Here is a 24,927-nt window from a genome sequence, read left to right on the forward strand (position 1 = left end):
ATAAAAAGGCTCAGAAAAGAGGCTCTCTTTTTCCTCTTTGTCCCTGATAGGTGGGCTGTGGGGAGCTATCTCCTTTGGGACCAAGACTCTTTGAGACTTCAAAATTAACGCTGTGGAAGAGTTACAGGCTGCAATGAACAAACTAATTTACATTAAAGAGCACTGATAAAGGAGGCTAAAGTCCACAGCCCAGCAGAATGAGAGGTGTAACAATTGCTTCTTGCCCTTCTAATAATCATACAGGCACAAACCTACCCACTGCTTACCTCCTCCTTTCTCCCCATAGTATCATACTACCTCGGTCGCTCACCAGCTTAGACTTTTTCCCTGAGCATATCCTCTCCTGACATGATATGTCTCTCTTCATCCATTCCTTCCTTCTGTTTCATATTTAGCTGTTTTTACTGTGAAGCAGATATACTATGCTATCTTTATTTACGGACAATTAGATTTCGTGCTTTTAATTCTAAACTAAAATTATATATATATATATATATTTTTTTTTTAAACGAAATCAAATTCCTTTTTACTTGCAGGGACTCTAGGTGTTTTTTCTTTTGCATTTTTGGTTTTTACTGCGCAAGCCAATTTTTCTCCATTTAAGCAGCATTCTGTATCCCAATGAATCCAACAAGGCCTTGTCTAATATAACAGTCAGTGTGTGATACTCAGGGTGTTCTAACTTTGATTAGGGATCTTATTCTACAACAGGTGTGGCTCTATTTTTGTAAAAGGAAAAAAAATAACAAAGAAATTAAAGGCAAAGCCAATTACAGTAGTCTTAGTAAATAATTAAATGTAAATTCTAATTTAAAATAATGACAAACCAATAAATGGAAGGAAATGAAGAACTAAGTCACCACTCTGACCTTAACTCCCCCCGCCCTTGTGCTCACACAGGGTGACCATATGGCATGATGAAGTCAGACACTTGTCTGACACGCTCTATATGCAGTTGCTTCTAGACACATGGGTTGAGTTAAGTGTGCTGTTTCAGCCTGTACTCATTACTTCTTAACTTTTATTGGCTCATGTCTCCACTTCCATATTATTTTTTTTATGTATTTTAATTAAATTTCCTTTCTGTAATACTAGTGGATAGCAAAAAAAAAAATATTATACAATCATTTCACAAAGTACTGAAAAGTTGACCATGAACTTATAAAAGTTCATTTCTGAACCAGGCTTTTCTGTTTTAGACAAAACAGTAATAATCCTAATAATTTACACATTCATAGGTTATGTGTTTTACAAGAAGTGTTCATATTTTTAATGCCATTTAATCCCCACAATCTTGATGTGAAGTAGGTATTCACAAGAGGCAAGTTTAGGGGACTTGCTCAAGGTTATACAAAAGAGAACACTGAGATTCAAATCCAATTGTTTCAAGTCCAAGTCCAATATTCTTCTTCCTGTTCTACAAGGCTTATGCTAGAAATCAGAACCAGGAAGAGCAGGGAGCAAATCAATAAACTGTAGTGTGTTTTCCTCATTTGAAGTGAGAGAAGGTGATTTCTAGTCTAGAGGGTCAACTTGTTTTCCGAACGACTGAAATTGAAGTAGGGTGACTGTCATGTTGTATATTTCTTCATGGTTTGAAAACTGGGATGATCTTGTGTTCTATTCCAGCTTCATTAAGCTAAAGGGCCTAGTAATTTAGCCATGCTGGTATTTCACAAAGCTCTATCAGTACACTTCTGCCAAAAGCCATTAGAATTTCTTGTGACAACTGGGTAAATACTTGCTCTGTCTATCAAAAACAACCTCAGCTTGTCCTGTGCCATAACCCATAACATTTATAAACACGCTTATTAACACACACAGGAAATGAGATAATAAGAGCCACTAGCTTTTCAGTTCATTTCTTTTTAGGGGACATTTATTCCAGCAAGAGCTTGGCATCAGATGTTATTTGCTTAAAAAGGTGATGACTTTGCAATTACAGGTAGCAGATGGCTACCTGCTGAAAATGATGCCAACCAAAATATCATGACTAAATCTGCTCTTGCCACTATATGGCAGACCAAATTGAATAAATATTCAGAACCAGGATATTAACACTATATAACCTTTGGGGAAAGTTTTGTTCTAAAAAGAACAATGGAGTGAGGACAAGTCAGGAGATTTGGATTTTGTATGACCTTGAGGAAAATCAACTGACTTTTCTGGTCTTTGATGACCTAAACTAAAATCAGGTACTTTGCCATTTTAATGATACATTTAAGAAAATAAATTTAACAAAATAATTTAAATCATGTCAAACAGGGAGAAACTGATTTTCTTTACGTTTCTGACAGCCTTTGTCAGTATCAATCTAGTCCTCAAGGTAGCCATCCTCTTGAAAAATAATATAATATCTAATTCTAGTTTCATAAGGTTGTTAAAATGGTACTAACATTAACTCTCAGGCACACATTTTAATCCCCATCAGTAAAACAAGTTTTAAATCCAGTCAGTGAGGAGTGAGTGATAGTCATTCAGTCGTGTCTGACTATTTGCGACCCCATGGACTGTAGTCTGCCAGGCTCCTCTGTCCATGGAATTCTTCAGGCAAGAATACTGGAGTGGGTTGCCATTTCCTTCTCCATACACCCAGTTAAGTAGACATGAATTTCAAGAAATGGTGACACAATAATATTACCACTTACTAGCATGAATCTATAAATTTGTCTTTAAAATTTCAAAAGGATGTGTCAAATTATTTTTGATTAATTACATTATATTTTAGAATAAAATAAACAGAATAAAGACATTTTGCTACTTAGCTAAATCAGAATATATTGAATTTCTGATATATACTTAGAATATTAAAATATTTATTATTAGAGGTTAAATAAACATGAAGAAGACCAAGAAATATCAATTTGGAATTATTATATTTCTTTTAAGTGCATTTTTGAACATTAAAAATTTCAGTTGCTATATTTATCTAACCACATGTTAAAGTCTTTCCACAATTTCTGTTTATATGTGTTACTGATAAGAATACTTTAAGAAAGTACTTCTTACTTAATTGTAAATACAGACAACATGATTTCTTTTCCATTGTATCTTAGAAGTAAGTGATATTATTTTGTTTCTAACAAATAAGTGGCCAATAGAAGCATGTACTGAGGTGTCCATCTAAATAACAGAGACATACACTTAATCCTCTTTTAAAAAATGTTTGGGAAAATGAGCTCAAGTGAAGTTTTTCATTAGCATGAGCTTCTGATATAAGAAAAACATCTTACCTTCCACTCAGAGATGAAAAGAAAGGCACTACATGTATTCCCAAGGGGCCTCCTTCCCCGGAAATCTCCACCGTTCTTGTCATATCACTGGGACAGAAAAAAAGAAAAAGAGAGTACAAATGAGTCTTTGCTAAAACAAAAACAAAACAACAGATGTGGCATATTAAAAAGAAAACCAAAAAAACTTCGGATTTTAACGACTACTGTAAATTTAACAGCAGAGATGAAATCAAAGGAGTACATGATTTGCTGGAATGTTCAGAAGATCCAGGAAATAAAATGTTTAAAAGGCTATCTGATTTCTTATTTTTTCTCCTAGAAGAGGAACAAATGGAAATGACTACCTACAAAAATAACTTCCTACTTAACTCAATCTGCATAAATCAACATATTTAAAAAGATGTACGCAAAAATGAAATTTCTCCCTATTGAGACACACTTGAAAATTACTGTATACAGGATAAAATACATGGAATCAAGCATATCTATGCCTAAATATAAAGTATGGCTTTCCTACAGAACAGAGGAAAAATGAAATAAAATATGTATTTATTAGCAAAAGCACAAAATTACATTTTAAACAACTGTGAACCCACAGTTGGTAATACATATTGGCATGTTCAAAGCATTATAAATCAAAACTTGAACTAGCCTTTCAATAAGGCATAAGTTGTATTCATTAGAAAAATTCCAAATTTTCACCTATTTTTTTTTTTAGACATATAAAAAGAAGTTGCAAAGCTTGGAGAAAATGTATTACAGAAAGAAATAGAAAGCCTGACCTGCCTAACCTACTCCAGATTAAGGAAAGGATGAGCTAGAAACATTAATGGATAGTGTATATGACTGAAATATACAAGGCGTTGTGAGCTTTGGAGTAATAGAAAGTGGAACTAACAAGTGTTTATAAAGATGAAAAATAATAACCGTGAACAATTATTGGCTCCTTTAATCCCAGAGAGAAAATAAAATTGCCAGAGGAAAATGATAAAGTTGAAGCAAACATCCCCATTATGGAAATTGTAAGCAGGACTCTATTGTTTCCTATTTACATGAAAATGACCTGAAACTAGATGTCAAATTAAGAGCTACAGCTGCTACAAATACTTTTCTGCTCCAAATTGAAAACGGGGAAATTTTGGCTCCTAGACGGAAAGTTGAGAACAGCATTAAGAACACAAAGTGCCTGATGAATTCACTCTGCATGAAGTACTCCCTAAATGATCAGCAATCTAAAATAAATACATTAAATATATTCTCATCAGTGGATTAGGCTTATTTTTAATGTGTTTTCATTGCAAACCTATTATCATTAAGAACTGCAAAAAAGAGCCTGTTAGCTTTCAACATTTATGGAATATGATGGAATTTCAAAATTGATAATAAATTTCAAATGAGTTTTGCTCAGATATTGCTGATATATTTAAAATTTGTTCAGTCAAGCAGGTTATAACAGAACCCTAGAATAAAAGTTAGAAAAAAATAAATCTTACAGTGCTAGTATCATGGAATAAAATATATTCTTCTCTACACTTCCTGTGTGAGCATAGACACTATACGAATATATGCATATGAAATACTATTGAATATATGTAGGCATGCATTACAGGTCCTGAATATAAAATGTCTGGTGGGAAGAGAAGGCTCTGTATCTTTCAATGGACCATAAAGGAACAACTTTGATATAATAACAGATTTATAGTCCATTTTTAGGTATGTGAGGACAACGAAACCCAAAGCATTCACATTCTAGGGTTACTAAAAATGTTGCAAAGACTTTTAAAAACAGACTAAAACCTTGTTTAACCATTGAAACTTTATTATCTCTACCTTTTATAATATATTTTTACAGTTTTGTACTCAGAGCATAACACATATCTTTCTTAATAAATGCATTAAATATCCACATGCTGACAGATAGCAGTCATATGTTTTATACAGAGGGTTTTGGAATATAAATGTCTAGACAATAAGATTTCAGCTTAAAAAATTAGGATGACTTTATGGATTCTTTTTTTCTAGTTTGCAAGTATTTCTTTATCCCACTTATAACTTCTCCTGTAAGACATAATAAATTCTATGTATCAGACTGATACCTACTCTTTCCATTCAGTTCAGTTCAGTCGCTCAGTCGTGCCCGACTATTTGCGACCCCATGAATCACAGCACCCCAGGCCTCCCTGGGAGGGATTGGGGGCAGGAGGAGAAGGGGACGACAGAGAATGAGATGGCTGGATGGCATCACTGACTCGATGGACATGAGTTTGAGTGAACTCCAGGAGTTGGTGATGGACAGGGAGGCCTGGCGTGCTGTGATTCACGGGGTCGCGGAGAGTCGGACACGACTGAGCGACTGAAATGAACTGAACTGAACTGAACTCTTTAGTAATCATCAATCTTGTATTTTTACATTCACTTAAAAGTAAATCCTCTAATTTGTTAAAGTAATCAATCTTATTTCAAAACACTAAAACTCTTTTTTTGGGATGCAGTATTAAGGTTCATTTCAACTTTGTAAGAGTCTCTTTTTCAGTATTTCAGAATAAACATTTATGCTCTCTTTATATGTGACAGTCACAATTATTTTGGCTGGCATAATATTTGACTAATATGCTAAACTACTATCACAAAAATATTACTATCCCCAAGAAAGGAGCATAAAAGACTCAGTTTTGTTGATTGTAATATGTAGACAGTTAGAGAATTCGATCTATTAGTGCTATAGATAACCATTACAAATTTTACAGACTATGTTTTACCAGATCTTTATAAATTGCTATCCATTATTTGTTTCAAGATGGTAAGGAAAGCCATATGAAAAAGGAAACATCATAGAGAAATCTATGTTTTAAATTTATTTTAAAAGGGGAAAAGTAAAACCACTCAGAGTTATTTATACTCAGTGGTGTTCTATGGAAATCTCTGTATAAAGACCCTCATGGAAGATAAACAAAGCAAGGAGGGCTAGACGCAGTTACCTGAATACACATCTCATAAAATGAGATTTTACTAAGATGTGAAAATATGCTATTAAAGTTATTTGTTAAAGCAGAATAGAGCTCAAAGACCAGTGAGTGTAAATGTGTATACACATTTACTTATGGTTTGGAGGTGGACTGAAAATGGAAAATGTAGAGAATGAGGTGAGAAGGCTATTTGAGCAGTGGAAAGAAAAGAGATCGGCAGGACTTTTACAAAAAGAAATGTTGGAAACTTTCACTAAACTCAAAATAGCTAACTCTATGCAACTTTCTAAGATCTACCAACACAAATGCAGATAGTTATCAAGCGTTAGGTTGAATAGTGTTAAGCAAGTTACATGTTCTAAGGTCTGACTGACAAAATTGATTTAATTAGTTACTGGTACCAGTGACTACCTAAGGCTTCCCTGATAGCTCAGATAGTAAAGAATCCGCCTGCAATGCAGGAGACCTGGGTTCAATCCCTGGGTTGGGAAGATGCCCCGGAGAACAAAAAGGCTACCCACTCCAGTATTCTGGCCTGGAGAATTCAATGGACAGTCCATGGGGTCACAAAGAGTCCAACATGACTGAGCAAGTTTCACTTTCACTTAAGTACAGAATCAGTGACTTGAAATGAGCCTGTTGTGAATGGCTATGGCAAAAATTAGATGGAAAGTGCTTCACTTGGTTTTCCAGAAGAAAGGCATGAAGCCTGACCTGAGAAAGAGAATACAACGGGCTGCAGATGGATGGCTGTAAATCTGACTTCTCCACAGAAGACAAATGCACAGTGTCTTTAAGATTAGTCAATCCAGTGATCGGCCACTAGTTTAAAGTAAGGAAGAGACAGAACTGAGGGCAGGAAGAGGGAGATGCTTTGTTTTGGAAGGAAATATTAACTTATGAAATTAAAGAGAAAGTGCATCCTGTTGGTGGCTTTGAGGCAGGTGTCTGAGTAAATCATTTAAACTAAGTACCAAAGTATGTTTCCTCATTTGAACAATGAGGGAATTAAGTTCCTAATAGAGTTGTTGGCATTAAAGAAACAAAGAGAGAACATTAGGCAAAAACATCATCAGTTCAGTTCAGTCTCTCAGTCGTGTCCGACTCTTTGCGACTCCATGAATCACAGCACGCCAGGCCTCCCTGTCCATCACCAACTCCCGGAGTTCACTCAAACTCATGTCCATCGAGTCGGTGATGCCATCCAGCCATCTCATTCTCTGTCGTCCCCGTCTCCTCCCACCCACAATCCCTCCTAGCATCAGAGTCTTTTCCAGTGAGTCAACTCGTCGCATGAGGTGACCAAAGTACTGCAGTTTCAGCTTTAGCATCAGTCCTTCCAATGAACACCCAGGATTGATCTCCTTTAGAATGGACTGGTTGTCTCTCCTTGCAGTACAAGGGACTCTCAACAGTCTTCTCCAGCACCACAGTTCAGAAGCATCAATTCTTCGGCGATCAGCTTTCTTCACAGTCCAACTCTCACATCCATACATGACCACGGGAAAAACCATAGCCTTGACTAGACAGACCTTGGTGGGCAAAGTAATGTCTCTGCTTTTTAATATGCTATCTAGGTTGGTCATAACTTTCCTTCCAAGGAGTAAGCGTCTTTTAATTTCATGGCTGCAATCAGCATCTGCAGTGATTTTGGAGCCCCAAAAAAATAAAGTTTGACACTGTCTCCACTGTTTCCCCATCTATTTCCCATGAAGTGATGGGACCAGATGCCATGATCTTAGTTTTCTGAATGTTGATCTTCAAGCCAACCTTTTCACTCTCCTCTTTCACTTTCATCAAGAGGCCTTTGAGTTCCTCTTCACTTTCTGCCATAAGGGTGGCGTCATCTGCATATCTGAGGTTATTGATATTTCTCCCGGCAATCTTGATTCCAGCTTGTGCTTCTTCCAGCCCAGCGTTCCTCATGATGTACTTTGCATAGAAGTTAAATAAGCAGGGTGACAATATACAGCCTTGACATACTCCTTTTCCTATTTGGAACCAGTCTGTTGTTCCATGTACAGTTCTAACTGTTGCTTCCTGACCTACATACAGGTTTCTCAAGAGGCAGGTCAGGTGGTCTGGTATTCCCATCTTTTTCAGAATTTTCCACAGTTTATTGTGATCCACACAGTCAAAGGCTTTGGCATAGTCAATGAAGCAGAAATAGATGTTTTTCTGGAACTCTCTTGCTTTCTCCATGATCCAGCGGATGTTGGCAATTTGATCTCTGGTTCCTCTGCCTTTTCTAAATCTGCTTGAACATCTGGGAGTTCACAGTTCACATATTGCTGAAGCCTGGCTTGGAGAATTTTGAGCATGTCTTTACTAGCGTGTGAGATGAGTGCAAATGTGCGGTAGTTTGAGCATTCTTTGGCATTCCCTTTCTTTGGGATTGGAATGAAGACTGACCTTTTCCAGTCCTGTGACCACTGCTGAGTTTTCCCAATTTGCTGGCATATTGAGTGCAGCACTTTCACAGCATCATCTTTCAGGATTTGAAATAGCTCAACTGGAATTACATCACCTCCACTAGCTTTGTTCGTAGTGATGCTCTCTAAGGCCCACTTGACTTCACATTCCAAGATATCTGGTTCCAGGTGAGTGATCACGCCATCGTGATTATCTTCATCGTGAAGATCTCTTGTGTACAGTTCTTCTGTGTATTCTTGCCACCTCTTCTTAATATCTTCTGCTTCTGTTAGGTCCATACCATTTCTGTCCTTTATCGAGCCCATCTTTACATGAAATTTTCCCTTGATATCTCCAATTCTCTTGAAAAGATCTCTTGGTTTTTCCTATTATGTTGTTTTCCTCTATTTCTTTGCATTGATCACCGAGGAAGTCTTTCTTATCTCTCCTAGCTATTCTTTGGAACTCTGCATTCAGATGCTTATATCTTTCCTTTTCTCCTTTGCTTTTCACTTCTCTTCTTTTCACAGTTATTTGTAAGGCCTCCTCTGACAGCCATTTTGCTTTTTTGCATTTCTTTTCCATGGGGATGGTCTTGGTCCCTGTCTCCTGTACAATGTCACAAACCTCCATCCAGAGTTCATCAGGCACTCTATCAAATCTAGTCCCTTAAATCTATTTCTTACTTCCGCTGTATAATCATAAGGAATTTGATTTAGGTCATATCTGAATGGTCTAGTGGTTTGCCCTACTTACACATAAACAATTCTTCCCTAGAATTTAATCTCTAGGCTTCCTGCTGCAGTCACCTGCCACCCCCTGCTTCCTGACCCCACCCTTAGTTTCACATTTCTTCTCATCCTCCCTCCAGGCAAGAGTCTTTAATGGAGTTTGCACTTACTCTACTTTCTGAACTTGGCCTGAAACTAATTTCAGATGACTTTTCCTACACTGGTGCTCACAACATGAAGTTTCCTAGCCTTGGTTAGGCAAAGTGAAATAAAACACCCAGCAATCAGAAAAGGCACACACAACATGTAACACTAGAGTCAAAGGATTTGGAGACAAGAGTGATGGGTGTAGATTGGGTGTCTAGAAGTTAACTGCTCTGAACTGCAATTCCTTAGCCTGCTACACGTGACAATAAAACTCATGCGAAAAGTCTGTTGGGATAATCAAATACATATTTTAATTAAATATTATATTTTAAGAATTCTATACTCCATTCCTCTGAATCCCTTGTATCTAGAGAAAGCTTAGCTAATTTGTTCATGCAGTCATAAACCAAACAATTGTTCATTCTATAAATACTTAGCGGAGAAGGCACTGGCAAGCAACTCCAGTACTCTTGCCTAGAAAATCCCATGGATGGAGGAGCCTGGTAGGCTGCAGTCCGGGGGGTCGCTACTAAGCGAGTTCACTTCCACTTTTCACTTTCACAAATTGGAGAAAGAAATGGCAACCCACTCCAGTGTTCTTGCTGGGAGAATCCCAGGGACGGGGGAGCCTGGTGGGCTTCCGTCTATAGGGTCGCACAGAGTCGGACACAACTGAAGTGACTTAGCAGCAGCAGCAGCAGCATAAATACTTAGTAGGGACTTTAGCAAAGTTTCCAAAAAGCTAACATGTAAAGAAAAATGAAATTAAAGGCAAACAGAATAAGAGTATTGCATTCATTATGCCTACCTCCAAAAATAAACTTATCAAGCTTCTAAAAAGACAGGGCCCTAGAGATTTTCTGCATCAAGTTTTTAATATTGCGCAACTCATTAATCAAAGAAACACAATCTAAATAAAGAGTAACTGTCATATGGCCATAAATTATAAGCTTGAGGAAAATCTACACAGTAAAGCAGTGGGATAAATGATGATCACACTTTTTTTTTTTTCTTACGTTAATTCCAGGTAAGATGCTTGGCATTTATAACTGACTGGACTGAATGAAAGAAGTATGTTGACTTAATGAATGAATGAATTGACCACCAATCTCAGAAGCATCACTTTCCAGTGTTAGAGCCAACAATCTATTAGACACGAAATTATTCATGCAAGTTTTGAAGCAACCTTAAAAATGATGACAATGATGAAAATAGAGATAATGATGATGTTGAAATTGGTAACAACAGCAACAGCGCTGACTGCCTCAGGCACTGTTCACAGCACTTTATATCTATTAACTAACTTTGTCTTTAGGTAACAGTTTAGTTAACAGAGAACTCTGAAGCAAGGTTGTAGTATTATTTCCATTTTACATAACAGAAACTAAGGCAAAGATTGATGAGCAACTTGCCTAATCTCCTAGAATAAGCTGCAGAGCTGGAATTTGAACCCAGGCAGCAGCCAGGAACGAACTGAAAATTATCACAGAGCAAAGCAAGTGCCCATAATCACGAGAACAACTGACTTTGTATAAAAATTACTTACATTAAAAACATAAAAATCTGGGTTGATAGGCTAGGTTCATTTTATATACATAGAGTAAATATTGCAAGATTGTTAAAATACAGTGCAAAGTAGTATTCAAAGAGCTAATGTCAAAGTAGAACACCACACCACAATGAACTTTGAAACGTTCACTTTAAGCTGTAGCTCAAAGAGAAGAAAAAACAAGAAATCTAGGTTGCAGAAAAAAGTTGGAAGGACTGAGGCTCATTTGTACATGTTTGTCAGGAATTTCTCATGTAAAAAAAGAAAAGTAATTTAGCAATTAATTTTAGAATTAGGTTTCACTCAGGTATTCTTATCTTGATCTTTTCTATAAAATAAAAACCACCATAAATTAAAAAAACATTAAATTGAAATAAAATATTCTTATTCCGATAAATAGAATACCTCAATGCATCCATAGTTTTCGGTGATGTCAGTAGTTCTGTCTGCATACCATTCATAACTTCTCCATCTGCTAATTCCTCTGTGGAATTCTGTAGTGAAACAAACCACAAGCATGTGGATACTATGCACATAGAATTGAAAATTTGAATAAAAAGTCTCTACGGGAGAGAATAAATGGTTTTATTCTGGATATATACAGTGCACTACAATTTCTTTGAAGGCTGGAAAAAGGTGTTAATCTTTTCAGTGTTTTCAATGTTCTTTTCTCTTCCGTTTGGTTTCTGAAATACTCACATGGACCATTTACACAAGGCAGTATGTTAAGAGCTTTGGGATACATCATTTAGCTTCCTGCTACTCAACCATAAGCACTGGGGACTGACTGTTTTAAATCAGCAAGGAAAAGGGGTACCAAAGGGAAGGTGCCACTGACAGGGGCTGATGTATTAGTTTTAATGTACTGTACTTGTTTGCAGCCCCCTCAGTGACACAAAATATAAAGAAAGCAAAATCCATGAAAAAAATTTGCCTGGCAAGATCACTTCTATCAAAAGTGTAGCAGGAAAAGTGTAGGATGAGAAATATGGAGTTCTCACTTGTGTTAAGACTATCATTCTGAGGATGATCTTCAGCACAGAGAAACTACAATTAACCATTTAACTTCTAAAATGGTAAACAGTCATCTACTACAGAGAAGGAAGAGGGTGAGAGAGGTCCTGCACTCCAGGACGGTGGCAAAATTGAATTGGATGTTACATAGAGGAGAGAATAGATTCGAGAAAGCCAGCACACTTTAGAGTTTCATTTAAGTAAGACATTCGTTCTCTGTTAGGCTTTGGAACTGAACTCTAACAGAGTAATTTTGCAGACACACCACTCTTCAGAATCCCAGGCATAGATAGCACATGTTAAGGACCTGAGTTTCAGTGAATAACCACATGGAGCGTTCATGGGTCTAAAGATGCAAATTCAATCAAAAAACACAATAGATGAGTTAAAAGGTTGGACATAAAGGAATAAGGTTAACATTTGGAAGAAAACAAGACATGGAGGCACAAATCAAGCAGTGTGTCACTGTGAATTGAATTCTTTAAAATGTATTTCATTTTTAGGTTGAAAACCAACATCTCAAACTTAGGGGTTGAGAGTTTTGTGAAGGACTTGATCTGCACTAACTTTTTAAACATTTATTTGCTTTCTCTTCTTCATTAAAAAATCCAAAAATTTAAAGGACACATTTTAGTTGAAGGCACCAAATCTTAAAAGATGAATGGTTTCAAAAGTTTTCAAACCTTCACCTTATTATGAAGTGTTTGATATATGTTTACATCGAAACGACATTGGATTGGGGAGGTTACAAAACACTTGAGTAGACAATTTAATAAAATATATCATGTCATCATTTGATAGAGCCCATATCAAAACATTTGATGACTGCATTTATGTCAAAATCATTAACTTTCTCATCTATCACAAGAGGGGGCTCTATAAAGGGGAAGGCTGTATTTAGTCCTCTCTATATTAAGCACACAACACACAGGATTCATTTAGTGAATATTAATGAATAAATAAGCTGAATTACATTGTATTAGTTTCCTAATGATCTGTAATAAGTTCAAAATTCAGTTCACTACAGTTCAGTCGCTCAGTCAAGTCTGACTCATTGCGACTCCATGGACTGCAGCATGCCAGGCTTCCCTATCTATCACCAACTCCCAGAGCTGATTCTAACTCATATCCATTGAGTTAGTGATGCCATCCAACCATCTCATTCTCTGTCGTCCCCATCTCCCACCTTCAATCTTTCCCATTATCAGGGTCTTTTCCAATGAGTCAGTTCGTCACATCAGCTGGCCAAAGTACTGGAGTTTTAGCTTCAGCATCAGTCCTTCCAATGAATATTCAGGACTGATTTCCTTTCATTGACTTTCCTTTAATTTCCTTTAATTCCTTTATTTCCTTCAATTGACTGGTTGGATCTCCTTGCAGTCCAAGGGACTTCAACACCATAGTTCAAAAGCATTAATTCTTCAGCGCTCAGCTTTCTTTATGGCCCAACTCTCACATCAACACATGACTACTGGAAAAACCACAGCTTTGACTAGACAAACCTTTGTTGGCAAAGTAATGTCTCTGCTTTTTAATATACTGTCTAGGTTTGTCATAGCTTTTCTTCCAAGGAGTAAGTGTCTTTTAATTTCATGGCTGTATTCACCATGAATGCAGTGATTTTGGAGCCTAAAAAAATAAAATCTCTCACTGTTTCCATTATTCCCCCATCTATTGGCCATGAAGTGATGGTTCTGGATGCCATGATCTTAGTTTTCTGAATGCTGAGTTTTAAGCTTACCTTTTCACTCTCTTCTTTTACTTTCGTCAAGAGGCTCTTTAGTTCTTCTTCGCTTTCTGCCAAAAGGGTGGTGTTATCTGTGTATCTCCCATAGTGTCTGTGAGAGACTTAGAATTGACTTGGCTGGGCGGTTCTGGGGTAGAATCTCTTATTGAGGTTGAATTCAGGTGTCAGCAGGGCTGCAATTACAGTCATCTAAAGGCTTGACTTGGAGAAGGCAATGGCACCCCACTCCAGTACTCTTGTTTGGAAAATCCCATGGGCAGAGGAGCCTGGTAGGGTGCAGTTCATGGGGTCGCAAAGAGTCGGACACGACTGAGCAACTTCACTTTCACTTTTCACTTTCATGCATTGGAGAAGGAAATGGCAACCTACTCCAGTGTTCTTGCCTGGAAAATCCCAGGGACAGGGGAGCCTGGCAGGCTGCCATCTATGGGGTCGCACAGAGTTGGACACGACTGAAGTGGCTTAGCAGCAGCAGCAGCAGCAGCAAAGGCTTGACTGGAGTTTTAAGAACCAAGATAAAGAATCTGCCTGCCGTGTGGGAGACCAGGGTTGGATCCCTAGGTTGGGAAGATCCCCTGGAGAAGGAAATGGCAACCCACTCCAGTATTCTTGCCTGGAGAATCCCACGGGCAGTCAAGGGGCCTGGTAGGTTATAATACATGGGGTCACAAAGAGTCAGAAATGACTAAGTGACTAATACTTTCACTTATTTTTTCTTTTTAAAAGCATTATTAAGATATGATGCACATAACATTAAATTCACCCTTTGAAAATAGTATAATTCAGTCCCTTTAAACTTACTCAGAGTTTTTCAACCATTGCCAATATCTAATTTTAGATTAATTTTAAAAATTCCACAAAATAACCTCATACTCATTAGCCAGAACAGCACATCCTTCCTACTTACCAGAGCCCACTGCAATCATTAAGCTACTGTCTGTCACTAAGGATTTACAAGTTCTGAACAATTTTTTATAAACAGAATCATAAGATATGTGGCTTCTCTCATTTAGCATGATGTCCTTAAGACCCTCCCATGTTGTGGCATGTATCAATATTTTATCCCCTTTTTTGGTTAAGTGATATTCCACTGTATGTATGTAGCACATTCTGTCTACTCATTCATTACTTGATGGGCATTTGAGTTACACTCATCTCTCATGCTATCAAAGCAATGCTCAAAATTCTCCAAGCCAGTCTTCAACAGTATGCGAACCATGAACTTTCAGATGTTCAAGGTGGATTTAGAAAAGGCAGAGAAACCAGAGATCACATTGCCAAAAACCTCAAAAAAGCAAGACAGTTCCAGAAAAACATATGCTTTATTTACTCCACCAAAGCCTCTGACTGTGTGGATCACAACAAACTGTGGAAAATTCATACAGAGATGGGAATACCAGACCACCTGACCGACCTCCTGAGAAATCTGTATGCAGGTCAAGAAGCAACAGCTAGAACTGGACATGGAACAACAGATTGGTTCCACATTGGGAAAGGAGTACCTCAAGTCTCTATATTGTCACCCTGCTTATTTAACAGAGTAAATCATGCAAAATTCTGGGCTGGATAAAGCACCAGCTGGAATCAAGATTGCTGGGAGAAATAGCAATAACTTCAGATATGCAGATGAAACCACCCTTATGGCAGAAAGCAAAGAAGAACTAAAGAGACTCTTGATGACGGTGAGGAAGGAGAGTGTAAAAGCTAGCTTAAAACTCAGCATTCACAAAACTAAGATCATGGTATCCAGTCCCATCACTTCAGAGCAAATAGATGAGCAAACAATAAAAACAGTGACAGACTTTAGTTTTGGGGGTTCCAAAATCACTGTAAATGGTGATTACAGCCATGAAATTAAAAGATGCTTGCTCCATAGAAGAAAAGCTATGACCAACCTAGACAGCATATTAAAAAGTAGAGATATTACTTTGCCAACAAAGGTCCATATAGTCAAAGCTATGGATTTATGACCATAGCTGCTGATGTAATTTGAGGAGATGTAAACACAAGGTCCATCTAGTCAAGGCTATGGTTTTTTCCAGTGGTCATGTATGGATGTGAGAGTTGGACTACAAAGAAAGTTGAGTACCGAAGAACTGATGCTTTTGAACTGTGGTGTTGGAGAAGACTCTGAAGAGTCCCTTGGACTGCAAGGAGATCCAATCAGTCCATCCTAAAGGAAATCAGTCCTGAATGTTCATTGGAAGGACTGAGGCTGAAGCTGAAGCTCCAATACTTTGGCCACCTGATGCAAAGAACTGACTCATTGGAAAAGATGCTGATGCTGGGAAAGATTGAAGGCAGAAGAAGCAGGGGACGACAGAAGATGAGATGGTTGGACGGCATCACCAACTGGATGGACATGAGTTTGAGCAAGCTCTCGGAGTTGGTGACGGACAGGGAAGCTTGGCGTGCTGCAGTCTATGGGGTGGCAAAGAGTCAGACACAACTGAGCGACTGAACTGAATTGATTTCAGTTGTTTCCACACTTGCCTATGATTATGAATTATGTTGCTGTGACCACTTGAAATAGTGTTCAACTCTGAAATAATGCTAAGAATGAGAAGTTCTTGTGTATGCCGATATGCTTCATCTCTCTCAGGTATACACTGTGGAGTGGAATTGTTGGGTCAGATAGTAACTAATGCTTAACATTTTGAGGACAACTATAGTATTTCTAAAATATCTGCAGAATTTTGGATTCCCATCAGTAATATCTGAGGGTTCCAAATTCTCCAAATCCTTGCCAACACTTGTTACTTTCCTTTAAACAAAAATTAGCCATCATAGTGGGGGTTAAAGTTTTTGTTTGTGTATACCTAAAAACTAATGATTTTCATTTCCCTAATGATAAATGATGGTGAGCATCTCTGCACGTGACTGTTAGACATTTGTGTATCTTTGGGGAAATGCCTAATTATTTATTTATTGTTGAATTGTAAGATTTTTCTACATATTCTGTGTACAAATTCTTTGAAAAGAAAGCAAAAGTGAAATATTAGTCACTCAGTTGTGTCGGATTCTTTGCAACCCCATGGACTATAGCCCACCAGGCTCCTCTGTCCATGGAATTCTTCAGGCAAGAATATTGGAGTGGGTTGCTATTCCTTTCTCCAGGGGACCTTCCCAACCCAGTGATGGAATCTGGGTCTCCTGCCATTGCAGTCTGATTCTTTACCATCTGACCCACCAGCGAAGCCAGATATCCAAAATTTCTCCCATTCTATGGGCTCTGACTTCACTTTCTTGATGACCCCTTTGAAGCACAAAAGTTTAGAATTTTAATGAAGTGTAATTTACGTTTTCTTCTGTTACTTGTGTTTGGTGTTGTGTCTAAGAAATAGTGCCTAATTAAGGTCACAGAGATTTATTCCTGTATTTTTCCTAAGAGTTTTGTAGTGTTAGCTCTTGCATTTAGGTCTATTACCATTTTGAGTTAATTTTTGTACACGGTATGAGGTAGGAGATACAATTTCTTCTTAGCATGCAGATATTAAGTTATGCGAGCATTAGCTTTATTAATGCCCTTATCAATACTCATTTGACCAAAAATGCATGGTTGATTTCTGAACTCTCAATTTTATCCCATTGATCTGTATTCTATGTCAGTATTACATAGTCTTGCATGTTGTAGCTTTGTACTAAATTCTGGCTCTCTTTTTTTTAAATGTTTGTTTAGACTATTCTGGGTCTTGTCTTTTCATATGAATTTTAGAATCTGAGCATCATCCTTTTGTTTTTTTTTTCAAAAATGCCAACTGGGTTTTGATAAGGATCACACCGGACCTGTAGCTCAATTTAGAGAGTATTACCATCTTAACAAAATGAAGTCTAATCTATGAACAGTTAACAGTGGCAGTTATTAAAATAAATATTCATTTTGGCTTTGTAATTCTATATAAACATATGTCCTCAGAATGTCAATGACAAAAACTGGGATGTTTGTAATATGGTTTTAACTATTTTTGACTCTTTGCTCCTATTCCAACTGCAATTTTCTTGTTGATCCCATGCCAAGGTAAGAAAATAACATATTTTTTGGTTCAAATCAACATTCTGCGAGGTTCAAAGGGCTTTTCTCTAGTTTTACTTAGATAGTAAGTAAAGTTTTTATTTACGTCAACAAAGTACTTAATGCTCCAAGTATATGAAAATGTCCCTTACAATTTGAAAGCAATATTGGGCCAATTGCAATGTGATAATCTGCTCAAGGGTAATTCTGAACCAACTACAGTTTTATAGCAATCACGTCAATCACTGCAGACTTAAGGAACAATATTCACAGACATATGTCTAAGACAAGAGTTCTACTATTTTAAAAGTAGCAGCAAAAACTCCGCCTGGCCACAACTATCAAGAAGGTAGTAATTATAGTTTATCATCTCAACTAACAGGCAATGCTTGTCACTTGCCAAAATCATTTCTACATATTGCAGTAGAAGAATTTTTTCATATTCTCTAGAGATGGGGCCAGCTGACAGATGCTTAGGGTATCCTATAAGAAAACAAAGCCAGTTTCAAACTGACTTCAACAACACTGCAGCAGTGCAGTGCTTCAAGACTTAGACAAAGGCAGCTGATTTCTTGACAGGGTCTATAAAGTCATTTTTTTTTTTTACTTACCAAATGAATAACAAGCTATGATTTAAGAGCACTTAGACTTTTCCTACACTAAATAACATAATAATGAATATGAATAATAATGAAATGAAGAGTCACAAAATCACACATTTAAAATTTAAAATGATATATATATATTTTTCCTCACTGCTTATTTGAATAACTTTGAGACAAATCTGTAAAATCATGACTTTTAAATTTGGAAATAAAGGGGCAAAAATAATCTGATGATGAAGAGCTAGGGAATAAGCAATGAGTATTGAATAGCCACTACATTTCTTCAACTTCAGGCTTGAGAAATTTTAATTATGTGACTTCAAATCCTCATACTTGCCTCCAGAAAACACAATGGTTTGCGAAGCTCTATACTTAATCTTATTGGTAAAATGATTACAATATTTATTTTTAATGCTAAAATAGATATGATCAGTGGCATTATAAGGGAATAAAGCTATGTTGAAATTTACCAGATCTCTTTCTTTTGTTCACATTACACTCCTTTGCTCCCTAATACAGTTTAGCAGGAGGTTCTGTCTTGCCAGCCAGGCAAAGACCTTTAAGAAGTGTGTCCTTTACCTCTTTGATTATCAGAGCAGGGAACGTATCATATGTGGCTCTCACAACAGACAAGTTTAATTACTACAATTTTTAAAAAGCGAACATTTTTAGCAACACTTTCAGGATCACAGGAGCATTTCTGACAGCCAGAATGAACTGGATTTAAACATTACGGTGCTATTTTTAACTTTAAAATCAACACTTACATAAATATTCCCAAACCAATTAGAAGCAGCTGGAAAGTAAAGGTGTTTACATTTAGTTAGCACCAGTGCTCATGATGGTGAGTGCTCACGGGCTGTGTGGAAGGGGCCATGTTCCAGGCGGGACACTCCTCTCTCCAGGGTGATCCTGGTGTTGGCACCAGGCTATCCTTTTGCAGTTCATGGTGGGCATAAATCACTGATTTCGTTCAAGAAAGTGTATTCATGATGTAGCCTCATTAAGAAATACATCTCCAAATAAACTTAACACTCTTGATAAAACTTTTTGGAAGAAAATGTTACCCACGTTCTCATCGCTTCTCCCTAGTCAACCATAGCTATAAAACAATATTAAAAACAGCCTTATAGCTCAGCTTTTCATCTCACAGATGAGAACTGAAATAGATGTCTCATAATCTATAGATGGCTTCCTTTGACTTACAGGTGAAAATATATGGCCTTGATTTTAGCCCCTCTACCATGTATTTAAGCCACATATGAAACCATTTGCCCACAAAATTTTAACTGCAGTTATGTTTCCAAAGCTCAGGTGTGTTTTATAACAAGATTTGTATTCTGAAAAGCCAACTGCAAGTTTCGTTTGAAATTGCACATGAATTTTAGAGAGTAATAGAAAAATTATACAGAGAAGATTTGAATGCCAGGTTACGTGCCTGGTGCTCATACATAAACATCATGTAAATTTTAAAATTAAAATTCTGGGCATAATTTCAGAATATTTGTTTTGACTTTTTAGAACAAGAATATCTGTGCTAGAGTAAAAACAAATTGTATTTGATACGCACACATATGAGATGAACATGCATTTTGGTAGTCAAATACTGTTACTGAAGCTTGACCTAATCCATTTTCTTCATGCCTTAGGCAATGCCTTGTCATGGGAAATATCTCAGCTGGCTTCATAGTTCCCACCCCAAAATATTTCAGTTATAGCAATTTAATATACCTGCAATTTTTCATATAAATAATACATATGTTTATATATTCTATATGTAAAACAAATGCAAATATTATATACAATGTATATTAGATTGTATATCCATATATATGCATATTAATAGAAATTGGCACTGCCTTATAGTAAGCAGTGCAGATCTTCAGAAATCCTAGACAACATTAAGAAAGCCCTGGAAAGAATGGTGCTGACAGGCTAGTCTAGTCCACTCATTTTATAGCTAAGAAACAGACCAAGAAGGGTGAAGTAGCAAGCATTTCAACTTAACTGTGCTAAGGGTAGAGGCAGAATCCAAGATTCTTGATTCTTAATTTGTGTTCTTTCTGTGTACCATGGTAAATAGTTGTTGACTTAATGAATGCTGCTCTTAGTATTTTTTTTTTTTCCTTTTTTCTTTCAATGACTTAAACAAAAACTCTAATAACGTCTTGGATATACTTCACCCATCTTTCAAAGATCTCACAACATTTTCTGTATAACCAGAAGCATATTCACGGCAACCCTAAATAATTTGTAGGCATTCCTATCCAATTCTATACATGGGCATATTGAAGGGGAAAAACTTAATGTCTTGTTCAAAGTGAAACTAAGGGTCAAAAAAAGAACCAAGAATATTTAGAACTCACATGTTCTAAGATTGAAGTTTGTAGGCAAGCATGCTAAACATATTTACCTTGTGATGTCTCTTAGCTGCTGATTTCAGACAAATGTTGTGAGCAAACAATATTATGAAGCTTAAAAAAAGGATTTGTGTGAAAAACTGTCAAGTATTTCATTAATCTAGAGATAAGCTCTACTAACTGCATTTTAAGATAAAGTTATTTTTTGAGAACACAAAGTAGATCAATCTACTAACTAATCTCAAAGCTTTGGCTTCTGAGGTCCGTGTGCACACACATATATACATACACTCACTGCTAAGCAACAGGAGTTACCTTAATGCTTATAGGGTAAACACTGCTGCTGCTGCTGCTGCTAAGTCACTTCAGTCGTGTCCGACTCTGTGTGACCCCATAGACGGAAGCGCACCAGGCTCCCCCTTCCCTGGGATTCTCCAGACAAGAACACTGGAGTGGGTTGCCATTTCCTTCTCCAATGTGTGAAACTGAAAAGTGAAAGTGAAGTTGCTCAGTCGTGTCCGACCCTTAGCGACCCCACGGACTGCAGCCCACCAGGCTCCTTCATCCATGGGATTTTCTAGGCAAGAGTACTGGAGTGGCTTGCCATTGCCTTCTCCCAGGGTAAACACTAGACTGAGTTTAAACAATTCTGGATTTTATACAACACAATGATGTGCTAAGTCGCTTCAGTAGTGTCCAACTCTTTGTGACCCCATGGACTTAGCCCATCAGTCTCTTCTGTCCATGGGATTCTCCATGCAAGAATACTGGAGGGGCTTGCCACGCCTGCCTTAAGGGCATCTTCCCGACCCAGGGATGGAACCTGAGTCTCCTCCGTCTCCTGCATTGGCAGGCAGTTTACCACTAGTACCACCTGGGAAGCCTGGGTGAATACAACACACTGGAAGTCAACAATATTCCAGCTGACAGTCTCGTGCAGTTGTGATACATGAGATGATGCACTGCAAGGGTGCATTCCCATTGACTCTCCACACACTCAGAGTTAGTCACACCTTCTCCTCGTCTGGCTTGTGTTCAAGAGATACTGCCTGGTTTTAACTGCTTTAATAATAGTAAGACAGACCAAATTATGTATTATAGTAAAATTAAGCTTTGCTCTGAAACAAAGGAGAAATAGGTTCCAACAGAAGTTCTCTCATAGTTTTGACTTGTGATGTCACCCAATCTCCTGGCCCTCTCCTTTATTATCTGTAAAATAAAGATAAGAAGATTTCTAAGGTCTATTCCAGGTACAAAATGTCCCAGAACTTAGTAAAGGGACACCACGTAGTCCTTGCTGAAGAAAAATAAAAAATATTCCAACAGATAAAATAAGGGGTGATTATTCATTTGAAAAAATTTATTTGGAAAGCTTCCCTTGAGAAGCAGCCCTCAAGGAGACATTACGTACTTTCTTCACATACTGATTCTGAATAACTTTTGGGGGAAATATATATGACATGCCTCTTGAGAAACCTGTATGCAGGTCAGGAAGCAACAGATAGAACCGGACATGGAACAACAGACTGGTTCCAAATAGCAAAAGGAGTAGGTCAAGATTGTATATCGTCACCCTGCTTATTTAACTTATATGCAGAGTACATCATGAGGGCTGGAAGAAGCATAAGCTGGAATCAAGATTGCCGGGAGAAATATCAATAACCTCAGATATGCAGATGACACCACCCTTATAGCAGAAAGTGAAGAGGAACTAAAAAGCTTCTTGATGAAAATGAAAGAGGAGAGTGAAAAGGTTGGCTTGAAGCTCAGCATTCAGAAAATGAAGATCATGGCATCTGGTCCCATCACTTCATGGGAAATAGATGGGCAAACAGCTGGGAGGGATTGGGGGCGGGAGGAGAAGGGGACAACAGAGAATGAGATGGCTGGATGGCATCACCGACTCGATGGACATGAGTTTGAGTGAACTCCGGGAGTTGGTGATGGACAGGGAGACCTGGTGTGTTGTGATTCATGGGGTCGCAAAGAGTCGGACACGACTGAGCGACTGAACTGAACTGAAAATCTACTTAAAATAAAACTAAAATGCTCCCTCCATACCTCATTCTCTTTATCTTCTTCTATGATTTTTTTCCTGGCTATTTCCTTTCCTCCTTACCATTAACAACTAGCAGAATTAAGAGTTCATTGTTATGATTTTCCAGGATTCTGACTTAGATTTGAGAAGATAATTAAAAAAAATTTTTTAAATGCATAACTTAAACATTTTACCTGCTAGGATTTTGTTGTTACTGTTGTTCATTTGTGTTTGTTTGTTATTTTAGAAAACTATACAGTGACTTTGACTAAACCTCACATCAGGCAGTTAAAACACACTATTATACTTAAAAAAAAAAGTGGGAGGAAGAGAGGAATTGTGTTCTGTTTGTGAGATCTGAGTTGAGCAGCCAGGTTTATTAGTCTTATTTAGGTATCAAAAAGGAAAATCATTACTGATGTCAAGATCAGCATCTGTTGATTCTTCAACCTAACACCAACACCTATGGCTGTGCTGCTTCCTAAGCAAATATATTCATTGAAAAGGCTGTTTTAAAAACCTTAGAACTATGAAAGTTCAGAAGTTCAACAACACAATCCTGCAACCACTATTTTAAGATCCACTGTTTCCTACTCAAACTCAAATAACACATTCCAAAAGTGATAAAAAGAAAACTGGAAAACACACACACACATACATACATACATATTTCAAATACAAGACTGACACAAACATGATTATAATGATCGCTTCAGTTTATAATTGGGCTTCCCTTGTTGCTCAGCTGGTAAAGAATCAGCCTGCAATACAGGAGACCTGGGTTCGATCCCTGGGTTGGGAAGATCCCCTGGAGAAGGGAAAGGCTACCCACTCCAGTATTTTGGTATGGAGCATTCCATGGACTGTGTAGTCCATGGTGTTGCAAAGAGTTGGACACGACTGAGTGACTTTCACTTTCAGTTTATAATTGGATTACTTCCACAACTCAGTTACAGCTAATTTCCCCCTAGCTTTTTGTATTATTGAATCCATCAAAACCTCTTGAGTCCAACCCTTAGGTACACTAAGACAGTGCTGTTCACTCATGAAAAGGTGAAGATCTTGAACAATACGGCACACTCTCCCATGAAGGTCTGCTTCAGATCATGCTCTCATCATTAAACAAGATCGAAGGCATTATAAATATCTCCTTATCTTCCATTTAATCTCTCTCTTGAAACTATAGCACCTTCTCAAATATTTAGAATACAAATCCGTCCAAATGGACAGTTTGATGGCACTAGGGTTTCATTTGTAACTACAAACCATCACCTACAGCTGGCAAATATAAAAAGACTTGAGGGAATTGGGATAATTCAGCAATTACAAAAAATTCTAGCTTAACTGTTTTTCATGTGGCTGAAATATATTTCAATCAGGTTTGATTCTAGTAAATGTACCTTATGCAATGAAGCAAAGCTATACAAATTCCAGGCTTGGTTAGGAGAGTGTAAAGATAAAAGAACATTTTATTAAAGGAATATTTTTTCAGTTGCACATGCATTTCACTAATGCCAGTACAGGCACACTCCTCTGCCAGTCTGCTTTACAAGTCTTTCCTATGAAAACAGGCTGCAGAAAATCTCGAATCCACAACCAAGTCCATGGAGACTTGTTTTAGGAGGTAGGTAGTAGTAGTGTTAGTCTCTCAGTCATGTCTGACTCTTTGCCACCCCTGCCGGGCTCCTCTGTCCATGGGATTCTTCAGGCAAGAATAATGGAGTGGATTGCCATTCCCTTCTTCAGAGGATCTTCCCTACCCAGGGATCGAACCTGGGCCTTCTGCATTACAGGTAGACTCTTACCATCTGAGCTACAGGAAAGAGGTGGGGAGAGGAGATAAAAGCACAGGGATTTGCATGTATACTTTGTTTAGTAGGAACTTTCCAAAAAATTCTCAAAACCTAGCAAGTCAAAGTTCTGTGTTGAAAAATCTTTTACAATTATCAGATGGAAAACTAAGTTTACAACTTATTTTGGTCCATGAATAAGGCATGTTCAGGGACTCTTTTTTTTTGCCCCAACAGTCTCTAACATGCCTCCTAAGTCTATCTTTCTATAGATCTTTCACTGTCTTCTCATCTAGCCCCTCATCAAAGTCCCCCTACCCTGC

General features: G+C 37.6%; 1 protein-coding gene across 1 annotated transcript in view; it reads right to left on the bottom strand.

The window, feature by feature from the left end:
- Positions 1-24,927, bottom strand: part of PARD3B (par-3 family cell polarity regulator beta) — a 1,186,757-nt gene that overhangs the window by 527,397 nt on the left and 634,433 nt on the right. The window contains exons 5-6 of the mRNA XM_055396969.2: positions 11,444-11,532; positions 3,234-3,320 (exon numbers count right to left, since the gene is read on the bottom strand). Coding sequence (XP_055252944.2) covers positions 3,234-3,320; positions 11,444-11,532 — 176 coding nt within the window. The remainder of the gene's footprint in view (positions 1-3,233; positions 3,321-11,443; positions 11,533-24,927) is intronic.

Source organism: Moschus berezovskii, chromosome 2, assembly GCF_049115385.1.
Source record: "Moschus berezovskii isolate FMDL1 chromosome 2, NW_MosBer_1.0, whole genome shotgun sequence".
Taxonomy (NCBI): Eukaryota; Metazoa; Chordata; class Mammalia; order Artiodactyla; family Moschidae; genus Moschus; species Moschus berezovskii.